Source organism: Coloeus monedula, assembly GCF_965178545.1.
Source record: "Coloeus monedula genome assembly, chromosome: Z".
NCBI classification, from domain to species: Eukaryota; Metazoa; Chordata; class Aves; order Passeriformes; family Corvidae; genus Coloeus; species Coloeus monedula.
The window spans coordinates 18,368,180-18,385,184 of NC_138822.1; the positions used below are offsets into that span (position 1 = coordinate 18,368,180).

Here is a 17,005-nt window from a genome sequence, read left to right on the forward strand (position 1 = left end):
AGAATCTGGGCATGGTTCAACAGGTGTTTCATTTAAGCTTACAATCCCAGAAGGCAGTGTAGACAACATTAACATCCAGTCTGGATCTTTCTTGTTGCTATTTAGGAGCACTGTCAGTTCTTCTACTATGCATAAGAGAACTTTTTTCCATCCTGTCAGTGGTTTCCATGGTGGAATGATACTGCGCTGTTGTTATTAGTCTCTTGTCTATGGTGAACAAACCGAGCACCCTCATCCTGTGCTGTAGCCCCTGACCATTTTGATTGCTCTCTACGTTTGTTCCTAGTTGTTGAGGTTTGGCAGAGTGGTCCAAACTCTGTGCAATGCTGAACAGAGAGGAAGAATCACTCATCCTGCCTGTGCTTCTACTCATGCAGCCAAGGACTGTGTTTGCTGCCAGGGTGCACTGCCTGCTTATGCGCAGCTCACTGTCCACTAATACCTCAAGCCCCTCCCTGCAGAGCTTTGCTGCAGCCAGTCTGTCCTGAGCTTGTATCGCTGCCAGACCCACTGTCTTCCCAGGACAGGACTCTGCGTTTGCCCTTACTGAATCACATGAACCTTCTGTCAACTCCTTTTCCAGCTTTACCAGACCCCTCTGAACTGCAGGCTCCCCCCAGATCAGCATCTAAAAACTTGACAACAGGGCCTTCTCTCTTCTCTTCCATGTCACTGGCAGGAGTGTTAGAAGGACAGGCCCCAGAATATAATCCTTGGTACTGACTTGTGGGCAAGATACAACAAACCAAGAATGACCATAGAAGCACATTTTTTTACCTATTTAGTCTTCAATTAATCCAGACAGTGGGAATGCAAGAATAGTGTGGGACATGGAACTGAAAAAATGAGGGGAATGAGTCTGGATCCAGCAGACTGAGAGGAAGGTGGAGCTGATGCAAGCTGATGCTCCCACATGTGTCCAGTAGTGAGGCTAATCCTTACTTGCCACTAGACACACACGGAACACATCTAAACAGCCTATGTGTATGTAGTTAGACATAGCACAGTGGGCACACAGAGCAAATGCAGCGCCGGTGGCTGCCTCATGGTGGTACTCTGTCTGGGCAGGATGGGGTTACCCTGGTTCAGTGTCTGTGCATATCTGTGGGCAGTGGGGATCCCATTGGCAGCTGGTTCCAGACACTCTGAATCTGCACGGTAGCTAACCCTGGACCTCTGTCTCCTGAGTTGCTGGTACCTGGAAATGCAAACCCCTGAGGCAGTAGCCCTGCTTCTGTTGGCCTGTGCAGACTGCCTCCCTCACCTGTTTGTGCCTGCATGCTGAACTGGCTGTGACTCTCTAGTTCCCCAGTAGCTCATTCTGTGGTCCTTGTCTCAGAGATACATAGGTAATAGATATGTACAGAGGTAGCCATGACTCCCCAGTCTGCACCCCATAGCCAGTACCCCTGTCATCTTACCCAAAAATACATACACATGGCAGCAGTCTGTGTCAGCTAGGCTGGTCCCTCCAATAACCTTCTTGTGGTGTCACCCTGAGTGACCCACATACCCTCTTGGCTCCCAGGCCACTTGCTGTCTAGTGTGTCTTGGTCTTTATTAGGGATCAACCACTCTCTTGCATGCTTGTACTGTGGTGCTGGCACCATGGACAATTGCATCATCCCATTCCTGTGGCTGTCACTTAGGTACACTCGCTCTGGTCTCTCCCAAGTAGCCTTCCCCTCTGACTTGTGATTTGACTACAGTTGCTTGTACTTAGACTTCCATACACGAGTGCTGTGGTAGGCATGGGTGAAGCCAAGATGTAGGGTATTATTTGGGCTTCTGCCAGCTGCCGTTGTCTCTCTTTTATGTGTGTGCAGGTGAGCTTTTATCATGTATCCTAACAGAAGGCTAAAATTGACATAAGTGGCAACCCCTTGATCTCCTGTCACCTCATGGTTTTACAGTTGGGTTCATGAGGTATGGCATGCCCTTTGTAAATGGTTGCTGAGTCTCTGACCACCTTCTCCGTTATGCCCCTGAATTGCTTCCTGAGGGGACTGGCTCCACAGTTTTCCCAGGAATCAAAGTGAGAATGATCAGTTTGTAGTTTCCTCTATCATCCTCTTAGCCTGTTCAGCAGTTTTGGAAGATCTCCAACTGCTTTGCAGCTCACTAAACATCATGGTTCCTTTTACGTGTTCTGAAGGTCTAAAACAAGTGAGAATTCTGTTTTTCCTGTACTAAGATGAGGATACAGTACCTTTTTTTGGCTAGAATATGTAACAAGAATTAAGTAAACTTCCTGAACTCTGCTGTGTTGTATTGTTGCAAGGAACTATCAGAAGAAGAAAAATCATTCCTTACACTGATTTTTTAAAAAAATTCTGTAATTTGAAATTTAAAGTAAAGGACTATGCATGCTGAGTGATGCTGTTAGTAGCCAAAAGTGGAATTTCTTTAACTGTTATTTTTTTGTCTTTTGTATTTCTTTGGCTTGAAGTGCATAGGTTGGGAATGCCTCTAGTATTTGGAATGTTTAGGACTACAAATTCATATTCTTGATAACTGTTGGTTCATCATCAAATTTAAGTATTTTTTGTATTTTTAGTACAATTTATTTTAAATTATTTTTATTATTAATCAAATATTGATTCCTCCCATAGTTTAAGACAGCTGGAACAAGATGCTATCGACCTAGAGAAGGAGTTTCAACTGGCAAATGTAAAGATCAAAGAAATAAACAAACAGAAAGCAGGACTTGTTAGTGAATTGATGCATCTCATAAAGGTATGTATTATGAACTTCGTATGTGTTCCACTTTTATGAAAAGTCCAATTCTTGTAATTTAAGTAGGAGGCATGCGACGTTTGGATGTGTTACTGTCAATGTTTTCAATTGAACTACTGAATAATCTTTTTCCATTTTTCATCTCCTTTTAAATTTTTTTTTTTCAGTTTGCATTCTGATAATTATTTTTAATTCACTTAAGAGAATTGAAAACTGTGTCCAAGTTCACACTGTAGAAACTCTGTGTTACAATGACACATAGTAAAAACCTCAGACCTTGGCTCACCATTGTCGTCAGATGCTAGCACTCAAAATTTTATTTTATAGGTCCCGTAAGTCTACAATTGAAACCTTATCATCCCTTTCATTATGGGAGAGGATTTGTTTGTATTTATATGCTGATCATAAAAAACATGGTGTAAACAGCTGCTTTCAATGCCCCAAGTTTGTAGCTACCCTTTAGACAGTAAAGAATCTGTTGCTGGTTTTGAAGCCTCTAGACTGTTCCTGAGGCTGACTTGTTTGAAAAAACCCCAAACATTTTAAGGTCACTGCTGTCAAATCAGGTTCTAGTGATCATTAAAGCCTGTTACATAACTTCCCAACCACAGCCTCATTTTGTTGTCATGTGCTGTTCCAGTTAAGACTTTAATAAGAGTTGCTGTATGCCTTGTCAATCAACTGCATTGTCATTACAAGATGCATATGTATTTTGTGTTTATTTTTTGACCTTTTTCCATCTCTGTGACATACGACATCCACCAAAATCCACCTGTTGGATTCTTCTCTTTGAGAAGCAGTTGAGATGGCCTTGGCTTTTCTCATATTTCACATATTGGTATATAGTGAAGGGAAGGAGAATGGGGGGAAGGAGAGTTGATGTAAAATTGTGGGTTGGAAGTGTGTGTGTGTATATATCTATGTATATGTATTTATATATATTTAGTTGAAATTATATATATGTATGGATACATGCATGAGTGTGTACATGAGGACTATACATCTTGGGGAGCTTGGGTCACCACTTTTTCATTGAATTTGACAGCAGTATTGATGGGCTGAACACAGTGTGAGATTGTTATGACTAGAAGGACTGGCAGTTTCCAAAGCCCAGTAGTGATTATATCAGTTTTGAGTCTGGTGAAAAAACCGATGCTCTGTTTTCCTGTGTGTAGAGGATCATACCACTGAACATCGTCAAAGTAACTTTGGCTCTTCAGATAACAAGAATGACTGCTGAGAAGAACAGACTACAATCAGAGTACAAAGCAGGAACTGTACAGCTAAGAGCTGCACAGGTAACAATATTTATGAATGCCAGGGTATCTGTTATGAAAACATCTCACTGGGAAGCCTTTATGGTGTTGAAAAGGATGCTTCTGTGTCTTTGTTTAGAAGTGGGTGTTAGAAATGCTAAATATTTAGCCTTGATTTCTGTAGTTTGACTTCAGCCTCTTGATTTAAAGGAGAATAGTAGCTTTGCCATCCTCAATTAAGACAGCTAAGGTGCTGTGAAAATGTGCCAGTCATCTTATCCTGGATCTTTTATTATAATGAGAAGTGTGTAAAAAGGCCAGCTGTTACTCAATTGCTGTTCTTCTGAGTCTGTCCATAAACAAGTAGCTCCAACCCACATGCGAAGTACAAGCTCAAGATGAACCAGAAAGTGCAGCAGCACAACAGAGCTATTTTACCTTTCTTTATAGCTCATTTCTTCGTACTGTAATTAAATGCCTAGAAAGCTATGCTGTGTTCAGATAAAAAGTCTGAGGAGTTAGTTCCACAGCAAGTACTCATTTCTAAGAGCAGAGGATGCTGTCATTGCTCATGGATTGCTGCAAAGGTCAATTTTTTGTATTTGTGTAGTAGTACAATCTTTCAATGCGCTGGGGAATAAACTGTTAAAGAAAAGGGCAGTAAGTTGGGGTTTTTTTCCTTGTCTTGCAAGAGTCCAGTCAGCTATAACCTACTAAATCAATTTGATCATAAAGATAAAAGTAAAATCAGAAAGCAGCTTGAAAGGTAGGAGACAGTTACTTTGCATGGACAGGTACTTCCAAAAAGAATGGCCTTAGCATGCAGTTAGAAAACCACTTGAGTTACAGTTACCACCACTTGCAGGAAAATTAGGCAGAGGAGAACTTTCTAAGAGGAGCAGAAAGTAACTTGAAGACAGAGACAAATCCAGCATGTTACTTAGAAAACCGCTGTTGCACAAGTTCTCACACATGATGCATCTTTTGCTCAGTTTGTTAAAGTTCCGTGAAAATCACTTAATTGCTGAAGCTCAGTAAGGAGTAAGAATGTGTTACAAAGCCATGAGCCTCATGTCAGTAGTGTCCATTGTTACTGGGAAATTAATTTAATGTTTTTAGTTGTCTCTGCACACATCTTCATCATTTAGAGAGTAGCTTGGTCTGGTACATAGTTAGATGTCTGGTCAGATCAGTAGACAGGATTTGTGATTTGTAACATTCTGATAATTCTTAAAAATAGCCTCCTTCCTAATAAAAGGTGTGTATGAGTCAAATGGAGTCCCAGTGAGGCCCCCTCAGGAAATCAACAGGAACATTATCATTGCCATGTACTTTTAAATATATAGAAGGAATAAGGAATCAAAACCTGTGTATTTTTATTTATATTTATCTAAATTTTATTTTGCATATGGGCACTGACAAAAATCTGGCAAAGTTGAGTGAAAATTGAAACCTAGCTTGTTGAACTGTCAATGTATTTATTCTAGTACATGCTTCATAGTAACATCAAATATCTATTGCTTTCTAGTCTTCCTGTTGCATACTGAAGTTTCTCCTGCCAAACATGTGTTTTCCTCTTCACTGAAGAATTTTACTTACCTTAGCTTGGATCATGCATATTCAGTATTGAATCTGTTTCAGATTTTACGTGCCTGCAGATCAACTTGAAATCTTGTTTCATGCAGCTGTGCAGAGCTCCCTTCAAGTGGGAGCTTTATATACAATTGGGAATTGAGATTCCCTTCTTCAGATGATTCAGAATTTATTTAGGCTCTGGAAATATCAAACACATGAAGCTAATGCTTTTTGTATAAAAAAAAGTCTGGGTGCCTCTCACAGGATCTTTTGCCTTCATTATCATGTCAAAACATTTCAGATGAAGCCAGTTGACTTTTAAATTTGTGGGATCCAAAATACTATTACAGGGCATGTGCAGATATCCAGGGGAATGTAACCATTGTGCTCTACAGTTGTATTTATGCTAATTCAGTATAACGTGAGATCTTGGCTGTAAAGAAAAGGAGGGACATTCTTCCTTTATTGTTTTATCTGTACAGCTCTGATGCCAGTCCTTGCAACCCATGTAACATTTCCCTCCTCTACAATAGACTTTGTGAAGTGGAGGGCGTGATCTAAGAAAAGCTGCTTCTAAAATTTTTCCAACTTTCCTGAAAATACCAGTGCAGTATAGAAAAATATTTTTACAGTGTGTTTGTGGAGATCATGAAATGCTTATCTGCAATGAACATATCTTTTTCGTAGTGCTTGGTGGAGAGAGAAGGAAGAACAGGTTTTTTTGAGTTGATATATGCTAAGAACAGCAACCCTAACTCTTGTGAGTGTGAGATGATCACTAATGATCATACCAGTTATAACTGCTTCTGTTGTATTTAGTAAGTAAAGATCAACTACATTTCCAGAAAGTAATGAGGGTGACTATCAGTGTCTGTGTCCTGTATTTTAAAACTGTTGAACAAGCATTTCTCTAACTGTATGATTTCCAAATGAAAACTGATTTTTTTTCACCACTGGAGGGCTCCTATATTTAGCTAAAGTACACAACAATAAAACTTGAGAAGGTAGCTCTGGAATCTACATGCACACTTGTAAGTTGAGAGAAAACAAATTTAGCTGTTTTAGAAGAACTTGCTTTTGATCAGTTTACCTTGGCATCTGTTGACTTGATGAGCAGAGAGGTATAATGAGTTCTGTTAGTTGAAGCAAATTTTTTTGATATTTTAGTAGTCTGGTTTCACCTACTTTTTCTGCTTCAGATGTGGTTTGTTGCTAGTGTGCTAGTGTTAACTCTGGAAATTCACAATAATTTTTTTTTTTAAGAAAGTTTTTTTTTTTTAAATATCTTTTAATATTTCTAACAGCAACGTTTTCATGAACTGGATAATAAGAAGCAACTTCTTTATGAGAAGTGCGTGGAATTGATGAAACAAGCTCGACAGGTCTGCAGATTGGGTCCGGGTCAAGATTTTCCAGAAGAATTTCAAGTTGTATGTACAAAAAGAAATTTTCACATATCTGTTGAATTTCTAACCTCTCCTGCAAAAAACAATTGTCTGTTTTTTATTAGAAGGCTCCCAGTAAAGGATCACGTGTACTTCTGTTATTGTCATTAGCCTTTTAGAGCACCTTTAAAATAGTGCTGAGATGCCCTTTGACTACCACTTTGTTTTGTGCACAGGGGAGAGAAAATTTGATGTGTGATTTCAGTTGAAATCCACAGCGTTGTATTCACAGAAATAAAAAGAGGCCATATTTTTCTTGCTTCCTGCTTTAATGGAGCAACACAAAAGAACCGAAGTCTCTGCCCAGCCTCCTAGAAGTATTCATTTGCGTGGCTTATCTAGCCATGTTTTGTACCAGATCTCTGAGTATCTCTGCCTGCACAAGTTGGGCAACTAAGGAGCAACTAATAGTGTGTCTTAGTTACGTAATAGCACTTCCAACCTTATTTCTCTGTCCAGAGCAGTTAGTGAGGGAATCTTGCTATGTTAAATTTGGACTATGTGACACCCCGATTAAAAGTAACAGAATTAGTTTATGGTTTATCCTATTTATTTATTTATTTTTAGAAAACTTGAATCCTTTGTTAGTATTGCTTTGTAACACATGCAATCCTTTGTCTTGTAGGCTTTTCAGACTCTTCCAAACACATTGGAGGAAATTGATGCTTTTCTGAATGAAGAGAAAACCAGGGCTTCCTGTTTCACAGGCCTCAGTGCTTCAGTATGTTCCCTGCTTTCCCTCCACCCTCTCTCTCTGCCCCTCTACCCACATTGTACTTCCTTCCCACTCTGTGCTAGATCTCTTGGAATAAGTTAGACAGCAGGAACAATGTGCTGTAAATGCATCTATTCAGATTTCAAGTAGGTTCTTTAAAAAAGGTGCCTTTAAAAAAAAAAAAGTTGTAGTAATCTGAGAGAAACAAAGCTTTACAGTTTCTTTGCTTAAAAGATAGAAATCTATCTTGTTCAGTGTGCAGTGCAGTAGTCTGTGTAATTGTTTTTGAACAGTATTGGTGCAGTGTGGTATTTTTAAAGTCATGGTTAGAATTGCCAAATATTTTGCTGACTGATTGCTTTTTATTTTGGCAGGTTGTTGAAGAATACAATAAGCAAACACAAGAAATACAGCAGTTGACAGAATATCTAGAGGGAAAGAAAAATGAGTTGAATAACTATAAGCAAAACATTTCACAGGTAATAGCTCAAGTTATCATGTCTGTGTCATTATAGCCCTACATCATTGTAGGAATGTATGTACAGAAATAAAGGGTATCATTTCAGATTGTCTTGAGTGCAAACTGAGATGTTACCTCCCCTAATTATGATGGTTTTGCAATTTAAATGCTATCTCCAGGGGAAAATTCAGTTCTTAAATTGATTTTACATGGATATGTCTATTTTTAGGTCAAAGAAAAGTGGCTAAGCCTCTTGAAAGTGATGATTGAACAAATTAATGGAAAGTTCAGTAAGTTTTTTAGTTCTATGCAGTGTGTTGGTGAAGTTGATCTTCATATGGAAAATGAGGTATGATTGATTTTTTTAGTTTAACATTCATGTTTTCTTGCATGTTTTGCTCATATATTGCTAGAGAAAAATAACAAGTCATGTGGAGATGTTCTTTTTAAAAAAACACTGAACTTCTACTCAATGCTTTGGTGTACTAGAACTGACTTACCAGTCTGATTGAAGGCAAATGAGTCTCTGTCTAGGTGCATAGGGCTTCACCTCCTGACTTTTGGAATAGGTCTGCAACTTACAGATCTTGGTTAGAAACATTGTATTTACTTAACAGTTACTCAGATTTTTCAAGTTTTTGATCTAAATCTGCATTTTTAGCTAATTTTTGTCCTCCATTATCATCTAAATCTTCTATTACTAGGCGTTGAAGTGATTTGGTTCTACATGTAGTTTCTACTGGAGTCTGGGGACATTTTGTCTATTCTGAAAGCAGTTGTCATTTGACCCTATTACCTACTCAGTAAGCCTTACAGGTAGAGTTTGCCTCTGGTGAATAGTTTAAAACATTAGTAGAACTTGGGGAGAAATACTCAGTGTGATAAACAGGAGAGAGAAATCTGGTATTTTGTTTTAAGTTGATTGCTGAAATGATGATTTCAAGACTTTCATGTGTTAACACATAGACTACATTATAGTGAAAGTTTACACATAATAATTTTTTTATCTTTTTTTTTCTGTTGTAAATTACTCAAGCAGCTTTTCTCAAAATAGCAGTGGCAGTTATTACTCAGGGCAGAAGAGTGATTAATAAGGCTCTTTATGTGAACTGCATGAAAAATGTTTACCTGGAGACTAATAATATGAAACAGTAGAACACTAAAACACAGACTTTTCAGGTCTTTTGATAATTACCTAGGCAGATCTATATTATATAAAAACTATCTTTCAGATAAAAGTATGTTGGGAGAGAGAACACAAAAGGAACAGTAAAGCAGTTTAAGAGCAAAAGGAGTCTGGAGTGCCTTCCAGAATCTCTGCTTTGGAAGGTCTTGCTTTTCTATAGTAAGGATGTCACAAATAGTTTCAAGAGATTAGCTAGTGGTACTGTGCTAGTGAGTAAAACTTCTTTCCTCAAGGGATGAATGGCTACAATCCAGAAGGGTGGATAATCTGTTCTCGAGTTTGTATTCCTTACCTTCTCTTCAGGAAAATCTTCTGCCTCACCTGTAGATACGAAGAGGGAGACTCTTGAGGTAGAATTACTTTTTATTAGAAGTATTTCTGTGACACTGAAGTTCAAGTCTCTGTTAGTCTGCCTTGTAGGAATCTTGAGGTACGTGGATGTTCTTGGTGACACTACCTACTGTCCCCATTGGATAATAGGAGGAATTGGACATTAGTAGGAATTTCTTCACAGGAAGGGTGATTAAACATGGAATGGACTGAGGAGGGAAGTGATGGAGTCATCATCCCTGGAAGTGCTTAAGGAATGACTGGATAGGGCACTCAGTGTCATGGTCTATTTGACAGGTTGGTGTTCAGTCAAAGGTTGGGCTGTGATCTCAGAAACCTTTTCCAACCTAATTGATTCTGTGATTCTGTGTGAAATGCTTCACTGGGTTCTTCCTTAACATCCTAGCAGAAGCCTCTGTAAACATTCTGACTTTACTTGGTAACACTTAGTAGCCAGAATTCGGACTGCTAGCCATGATAACCATCACATCCCTTGATTAACCACAAGGAGTTTTGAGCATCATTTTTGTCAGGTTTTGGAATGTCTGGCTGTTCTGCAAACTGGCATTCCAAATAGTCTGGCAGTAGTCAAGGTCTGACTGATGCCATCATGGCTGTGTTGGACATGAATCTTTTTTTAACTTGGTTTTGCTAGACTGTATCTTGTTCACTTTTTCAAACCTAGTTTCAGTCTGTGCCAATGCGTCTGAAATTACAGTGGGTCTAGAGAACCTTAGATTCTGGGTTTTATTTCTCCTTACATGAAGTTGTAATCAGAAAAACTCAATCACAGATATTCCAAGTTGGAAGGACCCACAAGGATCATCAAATCCATCTCTTAAGTAAATGGCCTTAAATCCAGCTCTAAAGTAAATACAGGGATTGAACCCACAACTTTGATGTTGTTAGCATCGTGCTCTGACCAGTCAGGCTAACTCAGTGGCCACGGAACACAACTTCAGGAATAATAGAGAGTACTCTGAAGACTTCTTTTTCGTCTTATGCATGAATACATTTCTTTTCATGGTCTTTCTTTTGAACCACATCTATTATCCTGATACCTTGCATCATTGGCTGAGGCTAGTGACAAGTTTCACTTTCCTGTTAAAGAAAAGCCAGGGTTGGAATCCTTGTGTGTGGTTTTCCTGTTGAGGTATGAAAAGGAAATGGCTGTCCTGGTGGATTTTGGGCTGCTTGTACTTGAAGAAGTTCAGATTGGTATTCAACCTACACACACACCCCATTACTCCACTGTTCAAACTAATAGTATCCTAAGGCATTGTTTTTCTGATGAATGGGATTTATAGGGGCATTGCTTTCTCCTTCTAGCCAAGATTTTTATTTTCCTGTTGATGTTCTTACTGTGGATGAAGCCTTTCTTAACAGCAATTAACAAATCGTAGTCACGGAGAAGGAATGGTATTGGAAATTCTGTAACAAAAGTAGACGAGAGGTAAGGAAAATAGATGAAACAGAGTTAATATATTGATCTTAAGTTGAACCTGAGTAGTTGGTAGACCCGTGTACATTTGTATAAATGTCCTTCAGTTTGCATGTCATCATAAAATAAGGTGTAATACAAAGAAAATGAGTTTAACAGGTGCTGGCTTCTACAGGAGGAGTATGAGAAGTATGGGATTCGCATTAGAGTAAAATTCCACAGTAGCACTGAACTTCATGAATTGACTCCGTATCATCAGAGTGGAGGTGAGAAAACTGTTTCTACTATGTTGTACCTGATGGCTCTGCAAGAACTCAACAGATGTCCTTTCAGGGTTGTTGATGAAATAAATCAGGTGAGAATCAATAGTGCAGTATTGTTCTTTCTATGTACAGATGCTTATGACATAGTGGAGAGAACAGACTTTTTTTTTCTTTTCAGGGAATGGATCCAATGAATGAGAGAAGAGTTTTTGAAATGGTTGTGGAAACTGCTTGTGAAAAAAGGACATCTCAGTACTTCTTCATTACACCAAAGGTGTGTGGCAGAAAATTAAATAGGAAGTTTAAAATGTAGGAGATTTGGATTTTGTGTGATAATACACCTGTAAACACTGTATAACTTACCTCTGTTTTGCCTAAGAATCTTGGATTGAAAGGTAACTGAGAGGATTTGTCCACTTTGAGGACAATCAGGCAAGAATTCAGACAACTTAGACCAAGGTTTATCTCCTCAAAAACCCACTCTGGACTTGTGGTCTCACTGGAAGTATAATGTGTTAATCACCAGTGGACAGGATTACCATGGAAAAGGTTGTAAAGGTAATGCCTCTAGCTGACAGAATTCAGACTGTAGCAGAGACCAGCTTCCAGATGAGTTAGATGATGATACTGGAGGAGGAGCAGGCTGGTGCTGCTGATGTCTGAAGAAGTAGAAGAGTCCCACATCATTACTGGAATAGTTTTCCTGTATTAATCTGAGACTTACAGGCTCAGAAAAGGTGAGATCTGTGCTCTGAGAGGGACCAGTTTGATTGTACTCCTTGGTCAAAACTTTAAAAAAAGTAGTTGACTTACTAGGCATGCAGTGATGCAATGCCAAGGCTTGAATGGGGTAAATAGGCTGGCTGTTCACCTGCACCTATAACAGAGACTAATGTTATATTCAGCTTGATCCAAGACAGATTGAACAGTAAAAGTTACTTGTACACCAGGGAGACAAGCAGTCAGTAGTATGCTGGTTTTTATTAAGATATCATCTTATCATTCTGTATCCTGTTAACTTGTATTTTAGAAAATCTGGTTGGTATGTCCTGTTTTTTCAGTAAATAGCAATTGAAGGGTTGGATTAAGGCCACCTTGTAGCATTTACCTTACTGGAAGAAGATAGAAAGTAATGCTTCTTGTTCCTTCTGATCTTGCAGTATGCTTACCTCCACGCAGTTTGGTCGTTTCCTGACCACATTTCTTCTTTATTGTTCTGTGTAATTTATTCCCTTTTGTCTTCTTGTGATTCCTCTCCTTATTGGATCAGCTTTTCTGTGCACTCTCCTACTTAGAGAAAGAACAGAGTGATTTGGATGTTGAATGATAGATAGCTCAACTAACTCTAATACTTCCCAAATGTAAGGAGTTGTAGAAAATTACTGTCTGGGGTCCAGAGTCTGTTTTAAAAGTTGAGTCTGTTGTCAAATTACTAAGAATAGAGACAGGGGAAAATTGAGTGTTCAGAGCTAACCAGAAAGATAAAAATAAAAAAGAAAAAGCAGAAGTAAAAAAATCTCAGAAGTTCAAAAAAGCAAAAAACGTCAGCATTGTGGTAGGAGGAAACTCAAGGACAGTGTTGCACCATTATTCAGCAACAAGAAACGGTGTTATGAAGAGGTGGCTGAAGATACTCTTTGTGCCTCCTTCCTTCTTCCTGCCCCCTGCAAGCAGGTGATCACCACAGTTAACATGGCAAGTTATGATGGCCTGTCACAAGAAAAATTAGTGAGAGAGCATGTCAGGTAAAGGCTTAGCTGATGAGAGTGTTTGTGTGGGTGGCATTAGAGGATAATTAAAAGGCTGCACAGGGCAAGCAGAGAAGGCCAGACTCTGCTGTTCCATGGCTTACCTGCAGTTCCTGACTCCACGCTATATGTCACCACTTACTAGAAAGCAAGTATGTAATCACCTACTAGAAAATGTGACAGTTTGTCATGTTAAGCTGAGTTCTGTGTGTGTACCCAGTGGATACAGGGAAAAGTGTGACTCTTTTTTTCAGTATGTTGACATCTCCCCTGTTTACATTTTTAAACAAGTTGCAGTGGGGAGGGGTATAAATTAATATACAGCAAAGTTGATTAGGAATATTTTATTCTGAATAGTTGTGAATCACTGTCATAATGAGTAGATGAACTGAATATGTTCTTAGAAGTGGGTTTGAAAATTGGTATTTTTAATACAAATCTGTGGTGAAACAGACTACGTTTATTAAACATACGGATAATCACCATGTTGGGAGTTAATCATTTTTTCACTGTAAAGCAAGATTAGAATTCTAAATAATCTTAGGTTAGGTAACTTTATTTGAAAATAGGATTCATCTCAGTACAGACAAACATAAAATTTGGTATTTAAGTGGGAAGAATAAACAACAGCATCTAGTGTAAGGCATAAATGCCTAAATGGCTGGGGAGAGGGAAGTGGCAAGTTGAGCATCAGTTGCAAGTAAATTGTTGAATGTAATCCTGAGCACTGCTTGTAATCTACAGTTTGCATGATATCTTTGTCTGCTGGGCTTGTGCTTGGCAAGGTTTGGATTATCGTAAGTATCCAGCTTTGGCTGTTAAACTTCAGAAAATTAGTACAGGGGCTGGATACTCCAGAAGATAGCAGTGCAACTTCTAGTAATTTTGATTGTTCTGAGTTTCCACCAATGGAGATTGCTTAGCTCAGAGAAGCACAAGCTAAAGAGAGACATAGATGTACTTAGGTACAGCTACTATCTCCTGCTCTGCCCTGGGTCAAAAAGGGAAAAACATGATTCTGTGCCCACAGTGGAGTGGAGGTATACTCTGTATACAGCAAAAAAGCAAAGAGATTGTTTGCAACAAGAAGGTACAGATTAGATATGGAGATTTTCTTTTAATAAGAATAGTGATGCTGGAAATTGGGTGAAGAATGAGTCCCTGTAGAGGGGTTTTCTAGGAACAAAAACACTTCATTTTTCAGGCTGTAATCCTAGGATATTGATCTTTTTGAGATCTGAGGTTTTACATAGATCTTATTCACTTTTTTGACATAATGGGGAACATCTAGCTGTTTTGACTTTGGTTTCTGTGTTTTTCACCAGCTCCTGCAGAATCTCACATACAATGACAAGATGACTGTGCTGTTTGTCTACAATGGGCCTTTTATGCCGGAGACATACAAATGGAACATGAAACACATGAGGAGACGGCAGCGGCGGCTTACAAGGATGACTGAATAATGGCATATAGCTATAGATACATAGTTCTACAGAAGTATTTTATATATCTTTCTTGAAACATCTGGCTTTCAAGAATTCAGAAATTGTCAAAGAGGAAAACATGCAAAGAATTGATAATTGAGAACTTTAGCGCAAGTTTTAAGAGCCAATGTTTGACAGATTTGAAATGCATGATTTTCTTTTTAGGTCTTTCATAGTGGTCACTTTCTTCAAAGAACCTACTTTTCTCAGTAGTAGGTTTAAATAAAAATGAAGTTTATTTTTTTTTCTATTCTATCAGTTAATGCAGCATCAGAAGTGCAGATAATTTTTCTAGGTTATCCTGGACTTCCTCTGTGACTGTTGTTTTTTAAAGGTTTTTTTCCCAAAAATTGGAATTTGCTTTTGGTAAATAACTTTACCATAGATGTGGATAGTATTCCATTTCCCTATTGAAATGCAATTTTTTAAAATAAATTCAGGTGATCTGTAGGAACAGAATGGTTTGTAATGGTTTGTTTTGTAAAAATAAACCTGAAATTAATATAAAGAATATGATTCTATGGATGTATTAATGTTGAATACATACTTTGTCTCAAAATTAATAAATAAATATAATAATATTTCATTTTGTAGTGCTTGAAGGATAAGGTCTTTCTAGCATATCTCTTAGCAAGGAGACTGACAGAGTTCCAGGTCTTTGTGAAACAGTCAGCTAGTGAGCTTGCAGAAGTAAAACTAAGCAATATATAACTTCTTGTGTGTTTGTTCTTCTAAGTAAAGTTTGATACATTTTTGGTGATAGAGAAAATAGTGCTGCAGATCTCACATGTAAGTGAAACCCAGGAGGCTTTTTATAAGGAGTCAGCTGCATTGGAGTGATTGTACAGTCAATTGCTTTTCAACAGAAAGCCATAAAAATTTTTAATAGAATGTTGGCCATAACTGTTAAGCACTTGGAAATGCAGGTTATCAACAGAATGTTGAATACCTAAAACAAGGTCCTGATTATTAAGTTAACTATTAAAAAAGTAAAATTCAACAATTCAATGTCTGGTTTGAATGGGTGTTTTTCTTAACGGTATCCTGGCAACGAACTTTGCTAATGAAACTGTTATGTCAGTCTTTGATATTCTCATATTTGAAATAAAATAACCCACTACAAAATATGAGCTTGAATCTGGAAGGTTTTAGGTATTAAAGAGTAAGTATTGTAATTGTTCTTTTGAATAGATAGATGAGCTTTCAGTGCAGTAGAGAACCACTCATTCTTGTTACTGCAGGCCACTGTTGGTCAATGGAATTGTCTGTCTGTGAAATGAGTTCCTGGACACAATTAGTGTCCCAACACAAGTATTGAAGAGAAGATCTGAAAGTATGGAAACTCAGGCTGTGGTCCAGAGATAATTTGGTCAGCAGAGTATCTTTGACATAATTGAGGCTACAGGCCTATCTGCCTGTCCACTGTATTGAAAGGTCTTAGTTTTAAAAGTATTCTTCAAAACTGTCTATTATCAGGGAGTTTCTCCATGTGAATGGTTTCTTTTCCTGTACCTTCTGTCATTCATATTGTTGCTGTTAACTGTTCATTTTTGTATCTCATTGCTGTTTGCGGTAAATAGTTCTTACTCTCTCAGCCTATGATCTTTGGCTTTTGTGCCTCCAGTTCTCCTCTGCAGCACACTGGAGGGGAGGGGAAAACAGAGCAAGAGAGCAGTGTCTGGTTTGGAGTGTCTTGGTGGCAGCACTGAATTGAGGAGTAGCCTTCCTAAACCAGGCAGATTGGCATAGTGTCTGATGGGAGGTGTCTGACAGGAGAGCTTACATCGTGGAAAGCAGGGGAGGGGGAACCTTGGCACTCTAGCTTCTCTGTAAATAACTGAGCCAGAATTACTTTCTTTACTTCTGACTCACTAAAACACAGTATCCAAAATTACTTTTCCTAGAACTTTTTGTTCCGGAAGTGTTTTTTTCCCCCATACCTTGCTAATTGAGAATAAATCCATGATTCAGTACACTATAATTCGGGAGAGAAAGGAGACACAGAAAGAAGTTAAATCCTCCTCTGCTCCAAGAAAAATTCTTCACCTGTCCCTGCCTGAACATCTGAAAATCACATGACTGTTTCTGTGCTATTGCACCCAGACCAGGCTTGCCAAAAGCCATGCTTCTATGAGGCTCATTGATCCAGTGTCCTTTGCATATTCCAATAGCCTGGGTGAAGGGCAGTTTTTTTGTAGCAGGGGCTGATCTAGTAGTTGCTATACCTCATTATACTTTGGTGCTACCTTCAGTCATTGACAAGGCTGAAATAGTAGGGAGAGGGGAGGTAAATGCAGAAAGCAGGTATTTTTAGCCACTGAAAGCTTTTCAGGCTTGACTAGTGGTGTTGAAAGCCAACAGGGAAA

At 38.6% G+C, this 17,005-nt stretch overlaps 1 protein-coding gene across 3 annotated transcripts in view; it reads left to right on the top strand.

The window, feature by feature from the left end:
- Nucleotides 1-15,607, top strand: part of SMC5 (structural maintenance of chromosomes 5) — a 41,252-nt gene extending 25,645 nt beyond the window's left edge. For 2 of the 3 annotated variants that reach the window (XM_082301350.1, XM_082301352.1), the window contains 9 exons: nt 2,613-2,736; nt 3,912-4,034; nt 6,872-6,997; nt 7,638-7,733; nt 8,102-8,206; nt 8,417-8,536; nt 11,320-11,499; nt 11,586-11,681; nt 14,481-15,607. In XM_082301350.1, coding sequence (XP_082157476.1) covers nt 2,613-2,736; nt 3,912-4,034; nt 6,872-6,997; nt 7,638-7,733; nt 8,102-8,206; nt 8,417-8,536; nt 11,320-11,499; nt 11,586-11,681; nt 14,481-14,618 — 1,108 coding nt within the window. In that variant the 3' untranslated portion in view covers nt 14,619-15,607. The remainder of the gene's footprint in view (nt 1-2,612; nt 2,737-3,911; nt 4,035-6,871; nt 6,998-7,637; nt 7,734-8,101; nt 8,207-8,416; nt 8,537-11,319; nt 11,500-11,585; nt 11,682-14,480) is intronic. The other variant, XM_082301351.1, reaches the window with a different exon arrangement.
- The last annotated feature ends 1,398 nt before the right edge of the window (nt 15,608-17,005 follow it).